Source organism: Ciconia boyciana, chromosome 14 (genome assembly GCF_034638445.1).
Source record: "Ciconia boyciana chromosome 14, ASM3463844v1, whole genome shotgun sequence".
NCBI classification, from domain to species: domain Eukaryota; kingdom Metazoa; phylum Chordata; class Aves; order Ciconiiformes; family Ciconiidae; genus Ciconia; species Ciconia boyciana.
Genome location: NC_132947.1, coordinates 17,770,471 through 17,787,936, shown reverse-complemented (window position 1 = coordinate 17,787,936; position 17,466 = coordinate 17,770,471). Strand labels below are relative to the sequence as shown.

Genomic DNA, 17,466 nt, shown 5'->3' with positions numbered 1-17,466 from the left:
CTGAGTTTGAGAAGAATGACTCATCAAAAGTCAAATGTCAACTTGATGACAGAAAGAGCTTCTAACAGTGTTCACAGAAAACTTAAGAGTTTATCTTCCTCTGTTGTCTAACGAAAGGCTGTGAGTTAGCAACTTACTGATTGTGCTGCATAGTTCAGCCAGAAAGGTGGATCCGAAAAGACTAAAAGGAGCCAAGTTTAAGTCTTATCTATATTTTTTATCATCCATGAAACACAAAGAACAATTTCATAAACATATAGTTCTAACACATGCTGGGAAAGTGTTATCACATGCTTAATCCAGAAAACATGTATGGCCCAAGGATAAAACAGTACGTACAACACCTCTAAAACCTATTTATGCATATGGTAGTTTTAAAAATGTTGTGATGAAATATATGGTGCCAGCCCTACAACATTAAAACTGCTAAAGCTAATAATTTCAAATAGAACAACTGAGGATTAGCTTTGCATTACAAACAACCAAATCTGTCCTTGGTAACAAAAAAAAAGAACAAGCTTCTGTAACACAATCCACCTTGTGAGACTTAGCTTCAGCTTTTACATTACATGGTTCATCCTCGAGGTAGGTACCATCCAGAACTGAAGACATACTGTCTATAGGGTATAGTAAATTCAGCAACTAATACAGCATCCATCAATCAACAAAACTATTTGAGAGCTGTCTGCTTATGCAACTAAAACAAAGGCACTTCATAAAACAGAGTTAAGCTTCCTACTGGAAAGATCAACAAAGGTAAGAAAGGAGAAACACTGAAATTAATTAATCTCATCAAACCCTTTTTAACAGACACTTTCCCCCAGCATTTGCAGGGAACAGATTCCCATGTAAGTCTCTAGTCAGACAGAAGTACAGTTTGTCACGCAGAGAAAACTCCAGAGCTACATGTTCTTATCTCCAGACAGAACATGCAGGCTCAGCTGGGCAAGACTCCCTGAAGGGACAGAAGCCGACAACCCATAGGCAAACTCTAAGTAACAGCGAAGGACTCATCACAAGGGGAGGGAAAAAAAAAAACCACACCAAACACAACAAAAAACCCAGACTGCATTAAGACATTGCACTTCACCTGCTCGCCCCACCACCTCCACCACTTGTGTTCCAGCTAAACTGGTACTGCAACTGGAGCTGACATATTCTGCCTACCCCCCTCGCCCAGTCATTCAAATCTGCTGTCCTTAGAAAAAAATTGCATGGAAAAAACTCAATAGAGGGGACAGCAAAGTGCATCATCATTGTATCATAAACTCGGTAATGCGGAAGGATGTTTTGGATTAATGCACACTGGTCTGTACAAGCATCACCCAAAAAAAGATAAAGCCAAGGAAAAAGAGCCAAAAATGCTCAGTTTCAGAAAAAAAATTGTTCTTAACTGCATGTACAACTTAACTGTGAAGGCACATAGCCACACTGAGGCATCCTTTTCCTCTAGAAATGCCAAGCTTCTTCCAATCTGAGCATTTCTCACGGTACAATGCATTTGAGCAGCACAAAAACAGCTGCTGTTTCAGGATGCCCGCCTCAAACAGAAAAAACGGGAGGCCCAGCAATAGGTCTGTGCTGCAAACAGAACAGCTACACGGGATGTTTGACATTGAGAAGCAACAACCTCTCACCAGGATTCCACTGGCCCAAGAGTAACACACTGATTTCACTTTCTTATTAGAAAACACATTTCCAAATAAATCATGTTTTAGCATAAATTTGTGTGTGTCAATATAAATGCAATGGGTGTTATATCATCCCGCCTTTCTCCAGGATAAAGACTAGTTTCATTTTTGGCTTTTTAGACTTTGTGGTCAGACAGGGTAGTTTTCCAGTCAAATTGCAAGTGTCAAAAACCAGAAGTGCTGCATAATTTGTTCAGGAATGTACAGAAAATGCATTTTCATCCATATCCACATCTAGTCCATGGATAGCAATGTTTTCTCAGTGCTGAGTCCATTTAATGCTTTTGAGGTCAATTCCATCCTGCACCATTTCCCAGAGGGGACTGTAAAGAAAGGAGAAAAATGAGGGCTATCCAAAATGTACAGGACGACGTCAACAATAACCAGACAATTTCATCGATGACACAAGAAATTAAGAGATACCTATCTACCCATCTTCCCCTTCTGGAGGTCAGTGAACTTCAGACGATCAGTCCTCAACTGTGTCCTCAGCCCAAAATACAAGAGGTGAGAGGGCAGGTGCTCCACCTCATTTCCTGCTCCCACTTTAGGCATAAAGTACTTGTGTCTCTTAAGAGGCTGAGCCCTCGCATTTGACACTGTCCAGATGAGTTTGGAGTCTTTCAGTTTCACCAAAATAAAACAACTTATCAATACATAAACTCAGTAATACCATCTCTGGCTTAGAAACTTCTAGGTACTGCCCTACATGCTTGCCCTACCCCTATTCTTTCCCTGACAAAGGCAGGATCTGGGAGAAGGTTTGTTATCTTTTTTTTTTCCTTAAAAAATTGTCACTACTCTTAAGATCAGGCCCACTACCCACTCTGGCAACACTGCTTGCTTATATACATAGACACCACTAGATTTTTGAAACAAACAATTACTTTCAACTAAATCCAACTCTTCAAATGATTATCATACCTAAGAAGTCGTTACATTCAATAAGAAGATGGCTCACCTCATTTCCCTCAGCCTCTTAACATGCTGTATGCACTTCTGCACTGTATAATCTACTTCTTCCTCTGTAGTGAAACGACCAATGCCAAATCTAAACCAAAAGAAAACCATTAAGGACCAGAATAACGTGCATATGGAGGGCTGGAACAAATCTACCACCTACTTTTAGCAGAAAAGGAAAACATTTGGAAGCATTAGGGAAGACCACTCCACGCACCTTATAGATGAGTGAGCCAAATCTTCATCTGTTCCGATTGCCCGCAAAACATAGGAAGGCTCCAGAGAAGCTGACGTGCAAGCACTGGGGAAAGGGAAGGCAACCAAGTTTCAAATTTTTGTTCATGTGCAGGTGCTACACTGAAGTAACACTTCACTAGTCTCCTCCAACAAAGAACAGGATGCCCGCTGTTCTTTAATATTTAATATTACTATGAGTAATTTAATATTTAATATTTACTATGAGTCTTTACAACAACCTATATCAGCTTCCCAGCCTCTTAGAAACCACCAGTGAATACAAGCAAGAAGAGTGGTATTTCTGCTGCTGAAGAAAAAGAATGGAAGGGGCAGGCATTAGAGGGGAACGAGGGTAATAAATTAGGAGCATGAGGTAAGAAGAGAGAACACAGATAAGAATAAACACAATGCCAAACAGAAGCAGCGGGAACGCAGACCAGGAGGTAGCTGAAGTGAAGGCCATGAAAAAAAGACAAAGGAGCCAAGACGGAACTAGCCAGAGAAGGTAACATACCAAAAGGAACATTAAAAAAGAAAAAAAGACTTCACAAGCTGCTGTTTGGCAGCAGAACAAATAAATGAAAAACAGTGCAGAGGAATCCAAAGCAAGATGATCTAGTTATAGTCATCAGTAGAGAGAACTTCCACCTTGAAGCAGTAAGCAAAACTGGTTATGTGTTGTTACGCAATTTTTACAGGTAGCAACATGCAGCACAAACTGGAGAGCTGTTTACAGCACTCTACTGCACAAAGCAGAGCCTCAGAAGAGATTTTTAAATTACAGAAGTGTTCGGCTTCAGAGACAGTCACGTGGAGACTTGTTCTTCCTGTTCATAGTGCCAACGTATTTCTAATTAAGATATGCTGACCGCTTTGTTCTCAAAGGTGAGGAAAGGGGGCATCTTTACACTCCATTAACTTCATCATAAGCATCAAGTTTGTCTCAGTAACAGAAACATTGCTCGTCACTCCTGTAGAGCCAACGGAGCTCCATAAAAGCATATTCAATTCTCTTTCTGCTTTTGCATTAAACATAGGCACTATGAGCTAATTTAATTCAGATATTTCTCCAGCATCACTAGATTCTAGTTACAATCTGCCACGTGTGTGAAATCCTGCTGAAGGACAGAAGCTGCTCAAATGCTGGTAGCCTTTAGAAGAAAAAGTGTCACCGACAGTTACAAGTCAAGGCTACTCAGATTGCAGATAACCAGTCTGCAAGGCTGGCAGGTAGGAATTTCTAGGTTGTTTTTTCCAGTTTTGTTTGGGGTTTATTGGGGGGGTGGGGGGGGAGGTGGGGGGGGGTTGCTTTCAGGATGAGTAAATTTGATCTTCATTTGAAATGTGCCACTTCAGAGAAACACCATCTTAGAATGCAATCAATGCCAGGCAGACTCATTAACCGAATACACAAATATGAGGCACAGAGGAGACCACTCCTTAGTTTGTACCTCCATTAGCAGAAGTTATTTTCTCTCCAAAATATACTGCTATCCTTCCCACACATTCCACCTACCTTCCTGAAGACAGAGCCACGTCTTTCAGAGCCATCAGAAGACTCTCCCCTTCCACATATGCAAAAGATAAATTGATGCATCCTACATACAAATAAATGAAATAGAAAAAAAACTTCCATCAACTGAAATCTAGGGCAAATCCTACCCCACATGGCAGTACTTGCACAATATGTAGCTAAAGAGCATTATTCAGTCATAGCCATTAACACTGAGGAGCTAGACAGTTCTAATGGGCTCAGGATTTTGCTGTTACCTGGATAGCGATGCTCTCTATCTCCATTCATAACCACATCAGGAACTTCACTCATGATTTTTGTAACCAGTCGTTCTGCCAGTTGTGAGATTCGCTTATGGTCATACTAGCAAAGAAACCAGAAAAGAGACCAAAGTAATAAATCGTGTACAGTTTGACTTCACTCAAACTGTTTTGTGCCACCAGCCATGAGCAGACTGAAGTAGCTGGGTTTGGTTAGACTAGGGAAAGAACACAGCTGAAACTTAAAAAGAAACTGTCAAACTTTTAAAACAGTCTCTAGAGTAGGCAAAGAGAATTACCAGTTTGGTCCTAGCTAGCTCAGCCTTCAAAAATAAACCATTCTAAAAGATCTCTATATACAAGCTTCCAAATTTGCTTTCATAAAAGCACCGAGTTCTTTGTGTTTAAAGACAAGTTAGGTAATGCATAAGATGATGCATTTTGCAACACAAGAAAGGGCACCTATTATAGCGAGTGCCTCTTATTTCCCTAGGAGCTCTCAAACCATACCACATAAAGACAGACATGGACTCACAAATTACTGTGAACTCAGCTTTTACAACACGTAACCTACGCAATAAGAACTGTCCACATGCAGCATCTCATTCTAGACTAAAAAATGAGGTCACTTACACTAAAAAAGCAGTAAGGGATGATATCAGCTCTGGTGCACAGGAACAGCCAGACGCACACACACAATTCACGCTTGTTTACACACTTGAAAAAGCTTTAGAAGAGAACAAGGCTATCTCAAATATTATTTGGTTTAGAAACCCCAGAACTCTGCCAGGCAAGGAAGAGAATCCAGATCTGAGGCTCGTGCAGAATTCAGGCTCTGCAGGCTCTCCAGCCTCCAACAAGGCTTCCATAACCACCCAGCTCAGATGGCAGATCTCCACCTGTCTCCCAGGAAGAAGCTTGATGCTGTGTGTACAGGCATCTGGCTTATGCATCCCATTGGCACTATATTAAAGGATCTTTACATTCCACCTGTAAAGAATGCATTGGTGCCCACAAACAGATAGAGCAGCACACGGAGGCTTAGACACCAGACCTAGCAAATAAACTTCATTGTCCAAGCTAGGAAAAAAAATAAGTTCTTAGTTGCAAAGCTGCAGTAAACTTAAAGTTATATACATTTACTATGTATGATAATGGACTAGGAAGTCTTTTTTTTCAATATACATTACATAAACATGATTTATTCCATTTCAGAGATGCTGTTAATACATGTGTGCAGAATGGAGAGACGAGTACAAGCACTTAAAGCCTTATTTCACTAAAACTGTCAACTGTAAACCCATTGTAGAAAACCATGATTCAAACCACTTCAAGAAAAAAGTAACTTAAGAAAGCTGAAGATCAACTTCCAATTACCCAAAACCAGCCTTGAAGATCTCAAAACATTTACTTAATGTTACAACATGAGAATCAAATTTAATTCAGGCACACGGACACAAAAAGACCTAAGGAATCTAAGACCTAACTGGCCCTACCATATTATTTTCTGGAATCCAGGACAAATATCTTCTCCCACATACCTCCATCTCTTGCTGTGCCACTTCACATGCTGCCCCCAGGCCCACAGCTAAAGGAGTGGGCACAGTCCCAGACCGCAGTCCTCTCTCCTGGCCTCCTCCACTTTGCAGGGGTTCTAGCCTGACGCGTGGTCGACGGCGAACATAGATAGCACCAACCCCTTGAAAACAAGGAAAGCTGTTTTAGCATACACTCACAGTTCTGAAATTATGAAAAAGGACTCCAAGGTTTGGAAACATTTGTTATTTCCACAGCAAACACATATTTGGACACCTCGCTGGAAAAAAACGTAGTGAACACAGAGAAGGACAATATTTTCTAGGAAATGGTGTTTGTTCCCACTGTCTATGTTCCTCTTCATTCAGTTTCCCAGAGCTTCAGCCATGGGAGAAGCTCAGTTTCTCCCCGTGTGCTTCAGACACCTAAGGACTCAGTACTTCCCTTACTTCTCACAATTCCTGTGTGTCCTGGTTTCGGCTGGGATAGAGTTAATTTTCTTCCTAGTAGCTGGTATAGTGCTGTGTTTTGGATTTTAGTATAAGAATAATATTGATAACACGCTGATGTTCTGGCTGTTGCTAAGCGGTGTTTACGCTGGTCAAGGACTTTTCAGCTTCCCGTGCTCTGCCAGGTGCACAAGAAAATGGGAGGGGGCACAGCCAGGACAGTTGATCCAAACTGACCAAAGGGCTATTCCATACCATGTGACATCATGCCCAGTATATAAACTGGGGGGAGTTGGCTGGGGGGTAGGAGTCACTGCTCGGGGACTGGCTGGGCGTCGGTCAGCGGGTGGTGAGCAGTTATATCACTTTTTTTTCCCTCCCTTGGATTTTGTTCCTCTCCCTCTCTCTTGTTGCTTTCCTTCTCATTACAATTCATTATTATTACTACTATTATTTTGTTCCAATTATTAAACTGTTCTTATCTCAACCCACGAATTTTCTTACTTTTGCTCTTCCAATTCTCTCTCCCATCCCACCGGGGGGGGGAGTGAGCGAGCGGCTGCGTGGTGTTTAGCTTCCGGCTGGGCCTAAACCACGACACTGTGCACAGCTGAAGTTCATCCCTTTGCACTGAAGTTTTTATGTGCAGATATTTCATTCATTGATGTTCCCTTACTGACTTCCAACTGAAAGCTCTAGAAGAACTCCTTTCCCTGGATTCCCAGGCCAGCACCAGTCCCAGGAGTCCTCTCCCTTTCTTCTCATTAGGGAGACTCATCAGTGGCACCAATTTCTAACAGGCAGATTAGATGAGCCAGTTTTGACAACCAGCCAGTTTCACTCTCATCTCTTCACCTAGAAACTCGATTTCCATGTCTTCATTGTGCCTTGGCATACATAACAAGTGCCTGTCACCACAGGAAGAATGGTTGCAACTTCTGGTCGTAATAAGTTGTGAAAACTTATGTCTGTCACCTGCCCAAAGTTATTGGTTGAAAACTTAGTCCTTGTCTGGAGATATGTCTTCAGCTCTCAGGAGAGCTCGTACGGAAAAAGACAACATATGGAAAAAATAATAATTTTGCCTTTTGTTTCTGCACAGCACATAGAATACAGCAAACCTGATTTCTGCCTTTCTACATCCAGTGTTAGAAACTAAATGGACCGTGACAGTGATAATAGCTGAACTTTCACCATTTGGAAGTCAACTAGAAAATCCATAGCCAGATTTTAAACCCCACTCTGCAAAGAAGATGCACAAATGGAGTTGGGGGGAAGAAGCCATTGGGAGTAGAAGACAACCAAAATCACTAAGAATTTAAACTTTCCAGTTACCTTTTGATCTCCTCATTGCAAGTTACACCTGGGTCTAAACTTTGCCCTATAACCCAGTGGTTTCACTTCAACCGTTTCGGCATCAATGCTGCCTCACACTGACCAAATGACTCCTGAAAAGCCACTCCTCCTAAATGCTGCCACCATTATAAGATACTGTTTCTTCCTTCAGTGAAGCCACCTCACAACCCATCAGCACTGAAGATCCACTTACTGCAGCACTACGTCTGGCAGCAGTGCCTGAACTACTCCAAAGTCAGTCCAATACCAGTCTTCAATAGTGACTGTTACTTAAACCATAGAAAACTATGACAGACAGGTTTGACTTCATACCTTGTGTAGTTACCTTAAGGTAGGCATGGAAACAACAATTCTCTAGAAAAACACTTCAGTAAGTACCTTTAGGCCCATAAATTTTATGGGCGCTGATGCTCATGAGATCAATTTTCATGTCATTGACATCCATAGGAATTTTACCAATTGCTTGTGCAGCATCTGTGTGGAAGAAAACCTTATGTGCACGGCAGATCTCACCTGTAATAAAAACATAAGAGCAAAAAAACCCAATGTTATCTCATCTAATCGTTATGATTCCAATGATTTCAACAACAAATCTAAAGCATCAGTTTATAGCAAGGACCAGCTCTGAGGTGACAAAGGAAGAAATGGGTGCTGTCATGTTTCTGTTACAGTAAAGTGTCTAACACTGTGTAGGAGCTATTCTAGCTGATGCCTAGCTGGGCACAGGTTTAGGCAGGTCAGCAGGTAAGACTATGGTGAATTTCTTCAGTTGAAAAAGTTAAAAAGTCTTCTGCTGTTAAGAAGTGAGATTGTTTCCAAATCCACATCTACCAAGTTTAAGTACAAATGGCTGCCCAGGACAGCCAAGTTTCCCCACAGGGATGACTCCACAGCTGGACAAAATTAAAATTTTTTTTCTTGATTCTTTTTCTTCTCAACACCAGTCCAGTACAAGCCAGCCTTACTTACAAGTTTATAGTCGCCAAGTGTTTTTGCCATTTCCTCTGCTTTCCAAGTTTTGCACTACTCAGCTTCAAAAATGTTCTCAGAATTGTCACTAGTCCTCACACACACTGATTACTCCCACCTGAAGTCACTCAAGCCTGTAATCAACGTTTTTGCATCCAGAGCTAAAATACACTACGGAACAAAATAATGTAATGTTCATGGGCAGTGAAGTTAAATATTATTTATTTTTGTCATCAAAATCTCACAACTCATCTTCCACAGAATCCATACCTAGCACAGTTGCATCCCAGACCTCTCCTCTGCACAAGTTCAGCATTACCTTTCACAGGAGAAGTCCTCCTGTGGTCCAGCAAGAACGGCATTGCTATTGCTAATATCAGGCCATAGGCCTCACCCTAACAGGGCCTTAGGTTAACTCTGCAAGGCCCCAGTCCTGGCCTATCAAGGCATTATGAGAACTTACTGTGGGAACCAGAGCTTGGTACCAGGTATCTCTGGCATTTAAGCATGGGACAACAGTAACGGCCTTGACAATATAAGCACAGGAGGAAAACAGAGTCCTCAGGCCTATAAGTAACTCGCTGATGATCAATTACTTGTCAATTAAGAAATATAACCTGAAGAGCCTTGGGGAGAATGCTGCTTTGAGCATAATACAGAAAAAAAAAATGCAGCAGCTAAGCAAGAGGAAAATCAGCTGCACAAGAGGGTAAGATGCCTGCCACAGCCTGGGAAAACAATACCCTCCAGAACCATGCAGTATAAACTTCAGGACAGAGGCCAAAACCTAAAAACTGTCTAAAAATTCCAACATCTTACGAAAGGACGTCGGGGGGGGGAGAAGTTGTCACTGTCATGGGAAATGTTACCAAGGAATCACCATGAGATCCAGGGAGCTGTATATGTGGGCCACCCGCTCACCCTGCCTGCTCCAACAACCCTGGTTCTCCAGCTCTCCCTTCACCTGCTTTGCCAGACTGCTTTGAGGTCCCTGTCCCTCCATCTGCCTGCTCAGAGCCTGGCTCACACTCTCCCTGCCTCCTGTTCTAGAAACCTGGCTCTTCAGCAGCCTTTTGACCTCCAAACCAATTGTTCATGACTGCATATGGCAACGCTGGGGGGGAAGGGGTGTAAGTGTGGTGCTGACCATCTCCTCCTGCCCCAAATTCCGCACATTTCTCCTCTTAAACGCTACAGGTGCTCAATAAACCATTACAGTATGCAAACTCAATTTGGCCAGCTATTCTGTGCAATTTTTTCATCCATTGTACAATTCAGAATGAAACTAGAAACACTGCAGCTGATCTGTACTACAAGGCTATAATTGCTGCAATACTCACTGTAAAAGTACTGAATTTCATCCTCATTTCCCTTTTAAAATAAGTTTTTATTTGGGACAGCATTATTATTTATTCCTTAACTATATTACACCTAATCTTTTGCATCAGTAGATTTCGCTATGAAAATATTAAGTAAAAGGAAGCAGAGGCAACATTAGCTGGCCTCTGGAAGCCATGGTGTACTTACCAATGTCATGAATTGGCTGCTTTACTCCTATTTCATTATTCACAGTCATTACAGAAACCAAAGTTGTATCTGGCTGGAATGCAGCCTCCAATTCCTGGTGAAATATTCAAACACACAGAAGTTGTGACTAACAGCAGAAGCAAGATTCCTGTGCACACCTTCAATTTGCTAGCAAAACTTAACCACCAGCCCCCTAACTTGCGCATTACCAACAAACTCCCTGGGTTCTGACAAACAGTCCTGGTGAGAGCACTAATCCATGTGAACATTAAATTCCTGTAGGAAGAGGAGCATGATTAAAATTCCATTTCTACATATCCTAACCCTGGTAGGCACCATGCCACCTGACTTGATTAAATGAAGTCAGAACAGGCTTTTGCTATGTCTCATACATTCATCTGAACCATTTTCTTTAATGAATTAACCACCCACAAAACAGCTTAAGCCACATCTAGACAAAGTGCAGTTGGCTATAAAGGAACTGCACTATATACAAGAGAGCATGATGCAAAGGAGTCTGCCAGCAAAGTTCTCAGAGAACATGACTAACACTTCTGCGCCTGCAGGCCTGATCCCTCTACCCCACCACATACACACAATCTCTCTCCAAGCCAGATGACAGGGCTAGAAATAAAACTGATGCTGTCCTGCATTACAGGACACAAGTTATGAAATAAGCATACACAGCTTCTAAATCCCAGGACTGCAGCCAGTACACCCAGAAGGGTCAGTTCATGGACGGCAATCGGAAGGGAGTATTGTAATTGCTGTGTCTGATGCCTTGAGTAGCTCAGGTCATGAAATTTCACTACTAACTCCTGTTAGTAGTGAAAGCCAGCTCCATCCTAGTCATGTATTGGGCTCTCTATAGGGTATGCAACAGCTCCACCTGCGTAGGTATGAATGACAGCAGGTGAACGGTGGGATGAGAGATGGATGTTTTGGTTGAGAAAAAGTCTACAGCACCAGACAGAACACAAAATCCTTCTCCAGCTGTGACAGAGACTGTGACTCTCATTCTACCTTGTGATATTTATTATCCTTTCCTCTTTATCATCAAGATGACACAAGGTCCTCTTGAGTATCAATTTGAAGCAAAAACCTTTTCTATTTTCACTTTCTGTCAGTAAACAACCTACCTTCAAATCTATGAGCCCATTTTTTTTAACAGGTAGATACGTGACCCGAAAACCTTCTGCCTCCAAGGAACGGCAAGAATCCAACACGCACTTGTGCTCTGTTTGCGTAGTAATTATATGTTTTTTTCTGGATTTATAGAACCTTGCAACACCCTGTCAGGCACAATCCATGAACAAGAAATTTGCTGTTAGACCATTGAAGAAAGCAAGCTTTACGCAAAATGATCGGAAACAAGAAATTGCTATTTAGACATAATTCATTTGGATCTTCCCTGTTTGCCCCAAAGTCATGAATCTAAAAGGTACTGACACGTAATTCACACTACATATGTCCATCAGCACTCATTTTTCAAAGCATCTCACTTTTCAAAAAGCCTGTGAAAATGTTAACATACATGTAAGTTCTAGACACTATTAACAGAAATACTTTTCTAAAAACATTTGCAATTGAGTCATATACAATGAGAAGTCTGAACAGCCACATACCTTTAACAACACACAAGGTTAAAGCACTACCTAGTCTTAGTCAGAAAAAAGCTTGTAATCAGCATCTCCACTATATTTCACGATAAAGATTTTAATTACATAAGCGGAAGGATTGTATTTGGTGCATGTAAGATAAACATTATTATATTCTGTCCTCAAAACCATGTCCTGGGCACCAAAACATCCCAGTATTTGTATGTGTATGTAGCAGAATACCACAAGGAGTAAATCCAGGAATGCAAATATTTGCTAACTAGGCCAACATATTAACATTTAAACTGTTGAAAGATGCATACAGTTCTTCAGAGCATAATTTTAACATAATAAATAACTATCAGTATAAACCTTTTACCTTAATTGCCATATTATTTGATTCTGTTGCACCACTGGTAAATATAATTTCCCTTGAATCAGCTCCTATTAAATCCGCAACTTGCTGTTTAAAAAGAAACACAAATTTGATTTGTTAATATAAAATACAATTAATTCACCATAGCAAAACACACGCAAAATGTTTTCAAGAATACCCCCTTGAGCCTCGAAAGGATTACAGCTAGTATCTAAAAAAGTTATGCTACAGGTACAATAGTCTAAATATCTGCATTAATACAAAATACATAATGAATTCATACTCATTAGCAGTAGTGGTATTAAGCATTAAGAACATAAAAGTTAAGTAGACAAAAACCCAGTACATGTTACTTCCAAAAAACATGACGGAGACCCCTACCTAAGATCAGGACAATGATAAAATATGAAGTTCGCCCAATCACTGCAGCAGCATGCTTGTGACCTCAGGAAACCAAAAATCCTGAGGCACCTTTGCCTAAAGTATTGGTTTCTGACATTTCACTTGCTCTAATCTCACGATTTTTTCTTATAATAAATCTGCTAAAGTATAGCTGAGCAAAGAGGAAGCTGCTAAATCCAGCCCACAGAGAACTAACTACAACAGTTTTATCATTGCTTTTGATTTTCTTTCAACACTGAATTTCGTCGCCAGCAGGAAAACCACTACGCCTGCAGAAAGCCGAAGACTCACCTGCCTCGCCTTCTCCATAGCAGCCTCGCTCTCCCAGCCATAGGCGTGGGTCCGAGAGTGGGGGTTGCCATAGTAGGCCGTCAGGTATGGGAGCATGCTGTCCAAGACTCTGGGATCCTGCGGGACACAAACCACCCAGCCTTAGAAAAAGAGAAGGAAAAGCATCTCTGTCCCCTCTACACACACACCCCCTCCCTCTGCCCCAGGATTAGCAGCACTTCTGCTGCAGAGTTTAGCTCAGGGCAGATCTCCAAAACTTGAGATTACTGCACGTTATATACAACATTGCCTCTGGCAGATACGAGTATCCGGCAATTATGTTCTGTGCCCTCGCGCATAACCTCAATCTGCATCAAGATGATCACAGAAGAACGGGATTTTCTGAGCAGAAGAAATACAGAGACTTAAAAAGTCAGGAAAAATTACACAGGTAAGTATTTTGGTTAAATGAATTTCTTGCTGCCCCTCAAAGCAATACCCATGCCCACAGATTTCGGTGAAAGCTCTAACGCGGCTCTGCCACTGCTCCCAGCCTGTACGCACCCGCAGAACAGGAACGGAGGCACCGAGCCTCTGCCCACCGCGGGGTGCGGCGAGAGGGCCAGCGGCGATGAGACCGTCGCGGCAAAGTTAAAAGGCCTTTTGCAGGATGACCCAGACGCTCCTGTGCCCCAGGCAAAAGCATCCGTCGCTACAGCTAACTTCACATGGCGCTGCTCTACCCGCGGCCACCCCGGGAGTGCGGGGAGAGCCTTAAACTCGGGAAACACGCGGGCGCTCCAGAAAAAAGGGAAGGGAAACAACGTTTATTTCCCCCTTCCCCCCTGTACTTTCTGTTCGTTGGGGGAAAACCCGTGGATTTGGGGGACGAGGCAGCAGCCTCAGGAGCACGGGCAGCCAGGAGGCTCCGACGCCGCGACCCAAGAACGCGAGAGGCCGGGGACGGATCGCAGCCCCTGCGGGGCCCGGCCCTTACCAGCGGGGTGGTGGCCTGGACGTCCATGTAGAGCGGCCGCAGGGCGCCGCCTCCATCGCCGCTTCGCCCTGAGGGGAGGGAGGACGAGCCGCCGTCAGGCGCCGGCGGCAGCGGCGGGCCCGCGCTCCGCCGGCCGGGCCGGGCCCGCGCCTCGGGCTCCGCCGCCGCCGCCGCCCGCCCGGACAGCGGCTCTGCCCCCACCGCGGCCTTACCCGGTGCCGGTGCCGGTGCCTGTCCCGGTGCCGGTCGCGGCGCGGCCGCCGAGAGCCGCCGGGGGGCGGGGGCCGCCCGCAGGGCCGCCAGGCGCCGCCACAGCAGCATGGCCACGGCGCGGGGCTGGGTGGGGCGGCTGCCGCCCTTTCCGGCGACGTCACGGCGCGCGCCGGAAGCGGGGGCCGGAGCGGGCAGCGGCGGAGGGCGCGGCGCGGCCGGGGGGAGCGAGGTACGGGCGGGGCGCCGGCCCTCACGCCTCCCGAGCTGGGCCCGGGGGTCTGCGGCGGAGGTCCGGGTCTCCCGGGGGAGGGGAGGGGAGGGGAGGGGCGGGGCGCGGCGCGGCGCGGCCGAAGCACCCGTGAGGTGAACCGGGCACTGAGGGCCCCGGTGCGCCGGGTGCGAGGCCTCGCGCCAGGCGGGAGGCGGAGGCCGCCCCTCCCGGCGGAGCCGCAGGGGCGGTCTGTGGCGTGAGCCCCCGCCTTGACCTTGGGCTCCTGAAGGGCAGATTCACTGCCCCGCTGCTCTGCCTCCGAGGCCGGTGGCAGCTCGGGAGGACGGGCCCGGCAGCGGAGGCTTTGCCAGGTGACGCCCTGCGCTGCTCATTGGGAGCTGAAGAGCAGAGAGTGAGGTCCTGAAACAGCTCCTGGAGACACAGCAGCGCTCACTGAGGGGCTTGCTGAGGGCGAAACGGGGCCGTCATCGAGGCACTGGCATTCCCTCCCTGTCTTTTCCTACTTGATAGGCAAGGAAACGAGTCTGGAAGCCTGCAAAGCCTCCGGCACTACACTTACAAGAGGCTCTGAACCTGTTGCAGGCCTGCTTTCCAGCCCCGTTTGGTTATAGAAGCATTTTAGACAAAGCAGTAAATCCATGTGGTTTTTTGTGCTTTCTTTTCTAGATGCCTGTGACCGTGGGCCCATACGGGCAATCGCAGCCCAGCTGCTTTGACAGAGTAAAGATGGGTTTCGTGATGGGCTTTGCAGTGGGCATGGCAGCAGGAGCGCTGTTCGGCACGTTTTCGTGCCTCAGGTATGCTGAGGAAATGGCTTCTGTGGACAGGTCATGACAGAGCAATAGCCAGAAAGAAATGCTCCTGCTCTGGGATTGGGAAGGGAGGTACGGGTCTGGTCCTGTGTTGTCATGTAGGTGAAACTTTGCCAGTGGCTCCGAATTAGCCACAGTTCGAGAGCCTGCTGTCAGCCCCAGCCTCAGATGGGAAAATCTGGCAATGGCAGGGCATCGCCTCTGGGTCAGCTGTGTACACAGAGGTCACAGTTTCACAGACCTTTTCCTTCTGCTCATAAGGGAGGTTGCATTGGGAAGCTGAGGCTGTGGACACTCAGCTCCAGGAGGAGCTGGGTGAATTGTCTGTGCAGATACACGTGCATCCTTCTCCTTGCTCTTAAGTTTCCTGAGGTACTCTGCAAGCTCTCAGGTATCTGCATCGTGGTTGCTTTGGGTGTCCCATCCCCCTGCACGGAGGCAATTACTGTACTGACCCCGAGTCTCAACTGCAAGAGGGTAGGCAGAGCTGTGGCTGGCACTGGCACAATCCCGTTGTGAACCGAAGAGGGACGATATTCCACATTCCTCTGGCAATACCCAGCATGCCGGCACGGAAACAAACAATGCTTGCTGCTCCAAGTTAGCTCTTGCGCCTCTCACTGACTGGTTTTGGCACACATCGTCCATGAAAAGGAATTGCTGAGATAAGCTCTTCCATATTTTGCAGAACTCTTTCTGCTTGAGGTTTCTTAATCTGTGATTAAACATGGCAATGATTTGGTAGTGAGGAGGAAAAGGCACAAAGTCTAATCTAATAGAGATTTAAAAGTTTTCTGACCTCTCTCAGATCCTGGACAATATTTGTAAGTGGTACAATGCTAGCAGAAAATACAGATTTAGGGTATTTAGAAGAAGCAGTGACAGTGGTTCTGTTGTACTTGAATGACACAGCTACGTTACTTCTGCTGTACCATTTTTGAGGTGAAATCTCCATGTTTTAAAAACCAAGTGCATGAAATTCCTTAGACCCCACAGTCACCGCAGTGCTTAAAAGCCAAATACTACGAGTGCTTCCTGAGAAGGAAGAGTTCTTTTTGTTTTGATCTGACCTCAGGTAAGTGGGAACTGGAGAACAGAAATGCCTGTGGACACTTCAAGGCCTTTCAAGTTTCTCTCATTAAAAATATGGTGTCAGTGGTAAACAGGAAGTTAGTTTACAACATGGTTTTAACTTGGTGGTATTAAAAATACTGCCACTGCAGCCAGGCAGGATGGTAATACAACACCTCAGACCCTTTTTATTCTCTGGCAAGTCAAATACTTGGACAGCACAATTTTTTTCCCCAAATTAAGGGTATTTGGGGCACGAGCAAGTAAAGCTGTTCCTGCTAATAGTGTGGCAGGAGGGTACAGCGTCAGCTGGTACCACTGCAGGAAAAAATACATGTGGGCCATTGGCGAGGGTCACTCAAGTGCCCCAAAGAGAACAGCTCCATTTTTGTTTGCAGTAGCTCAGGCATGGGTCACCATGGCCTGTATCCTTGCAGAGGCAGGCGGTATAATTTTAAATTTAGACTGAAGAGCAGGTGTTTGATTTGGGTACTCAGGCAACCATTAGCTGGTTGTATCAGATGTTTTCTGCTGCATGTCTGTTACCTGTCAGGCTTCAGCTTTTGTGTAATTCCTGTGTTTTTCTTTATCTCAGGATTGGCATGAGAGGACGAGAGCTGATGGGTGGAGTTGGCAAAACGATGATGCAAAGTGGTGGGACGTTTGGGACATTCATGGCTATTGGTATGGGAATCCGCTGCTAACCTGGAGCTTGGGTTTTAATCCAGAGCGCCCCCGTCCAGCTATTCCTCCTCTGTACCATAATAAAATCTTTAGATACCTGGAAGTGAGAGCTCTTCATGAAATGGTGAAGCAACATGCTCCTTGCTCTGCTGATTGTAAACATGCTTTTTACCAAATTTCTACTTTCCTCCCATCTCCTACTCCCATGACAATGAAAACTAATAATCCTTATTACTGCATTAAAGTTCCTATTTCACAGGCCTAAGTACAGCGCACACATTTCTCCCTTTGGTACTTGGGCAGTTCACTTTCC

At 44.8% G+C, this 17,466-nt stretch overlaps 2 protein-coding genes across 5 annotated transcripts; one reads left to right on the top strand and one right to left on the bottom strand.

Annotated features, from left to right (window-relative positions):
- Window positions 1–202: 202 nt before the first annotated feature.
- NFS1 (NFS1 cysteine desulfurase) lies at window positions 203–14,489 on the bottom strand. Of its 3 annotated transcripts, XM_072879032.1 has the most exons (13): window positions 14,354–14,489; window positions 14,142–14,209; window positions 13,166–13,282; window positions 12,476–12,559; window positions 11,638–11,790; window positions 10,499–10,592; window positions 8,381–8,515; window positions 6,203–6,360; window positions 4,659–4,764; window positions 4,405–4,486; window positions 2,869–2,952; window positions 2,653–2,742; window positions 203–2,014 (listed from the first exon to the last, which is right to left on the bottom strand). In XM_072879032.1, the coding sequence occupies exons 1-13, from the start codon at window positions 14,460–14,462 to the stop codon at window positions 1,951–1,953; spliced, it is 1,344 nt and encodes a 447-aa protein (XP_072735133.1). In that variant the 5' UTR covers window positions 14,463–14,489; the 3' UTR covers window positions 203–1,950. The 3 variants fall into 3 exon arrangements, with proteins under 3 accessions (XP_072735133.1, XP_072735134.1, XP_072735132.1); XM_072879033.1 differs by lacking the exon at window positions 11,638–11,790; XM_072879031.1 differs by having other exon boundaries at window positions 14,142–14,462.
- ROMO1 (reactive oxygen species modulator 1) lies at window positions 14,430–17,425 on the top strand. Of its 2 annotated transcripts, none has more exons than XM_072879035.1 (3): window positions 14,430–14,583; window positions 15,253–15,383; window positions 17,065–17,423. In XM_072879035.1, exons 1-3 carry the CDS (start codon window positions 14,461–14,463, stop codon window positions 17,171–17,173), a joined length of 363 nt encoding a protein of 120 aa, XP_072735136.1. In that variant the 5' UTR covers window positions 14,430–14,460; the 3' UTR covers window positions 17,174–17,423. The 2 variants fall into 2 exon arrangements, with proteins under 2 accessions (XP_072735136.1, XP_072735135.1); XM_072879034.1 differs by lacking the exon at window positions 14,430–14,583 and adding an exon at window positions 14,622–14,643 and having other exon boundaries at window positions 17,065–17,425.
- Window positions 17,426–17,466: the final 41 nt, after the last annotated feature.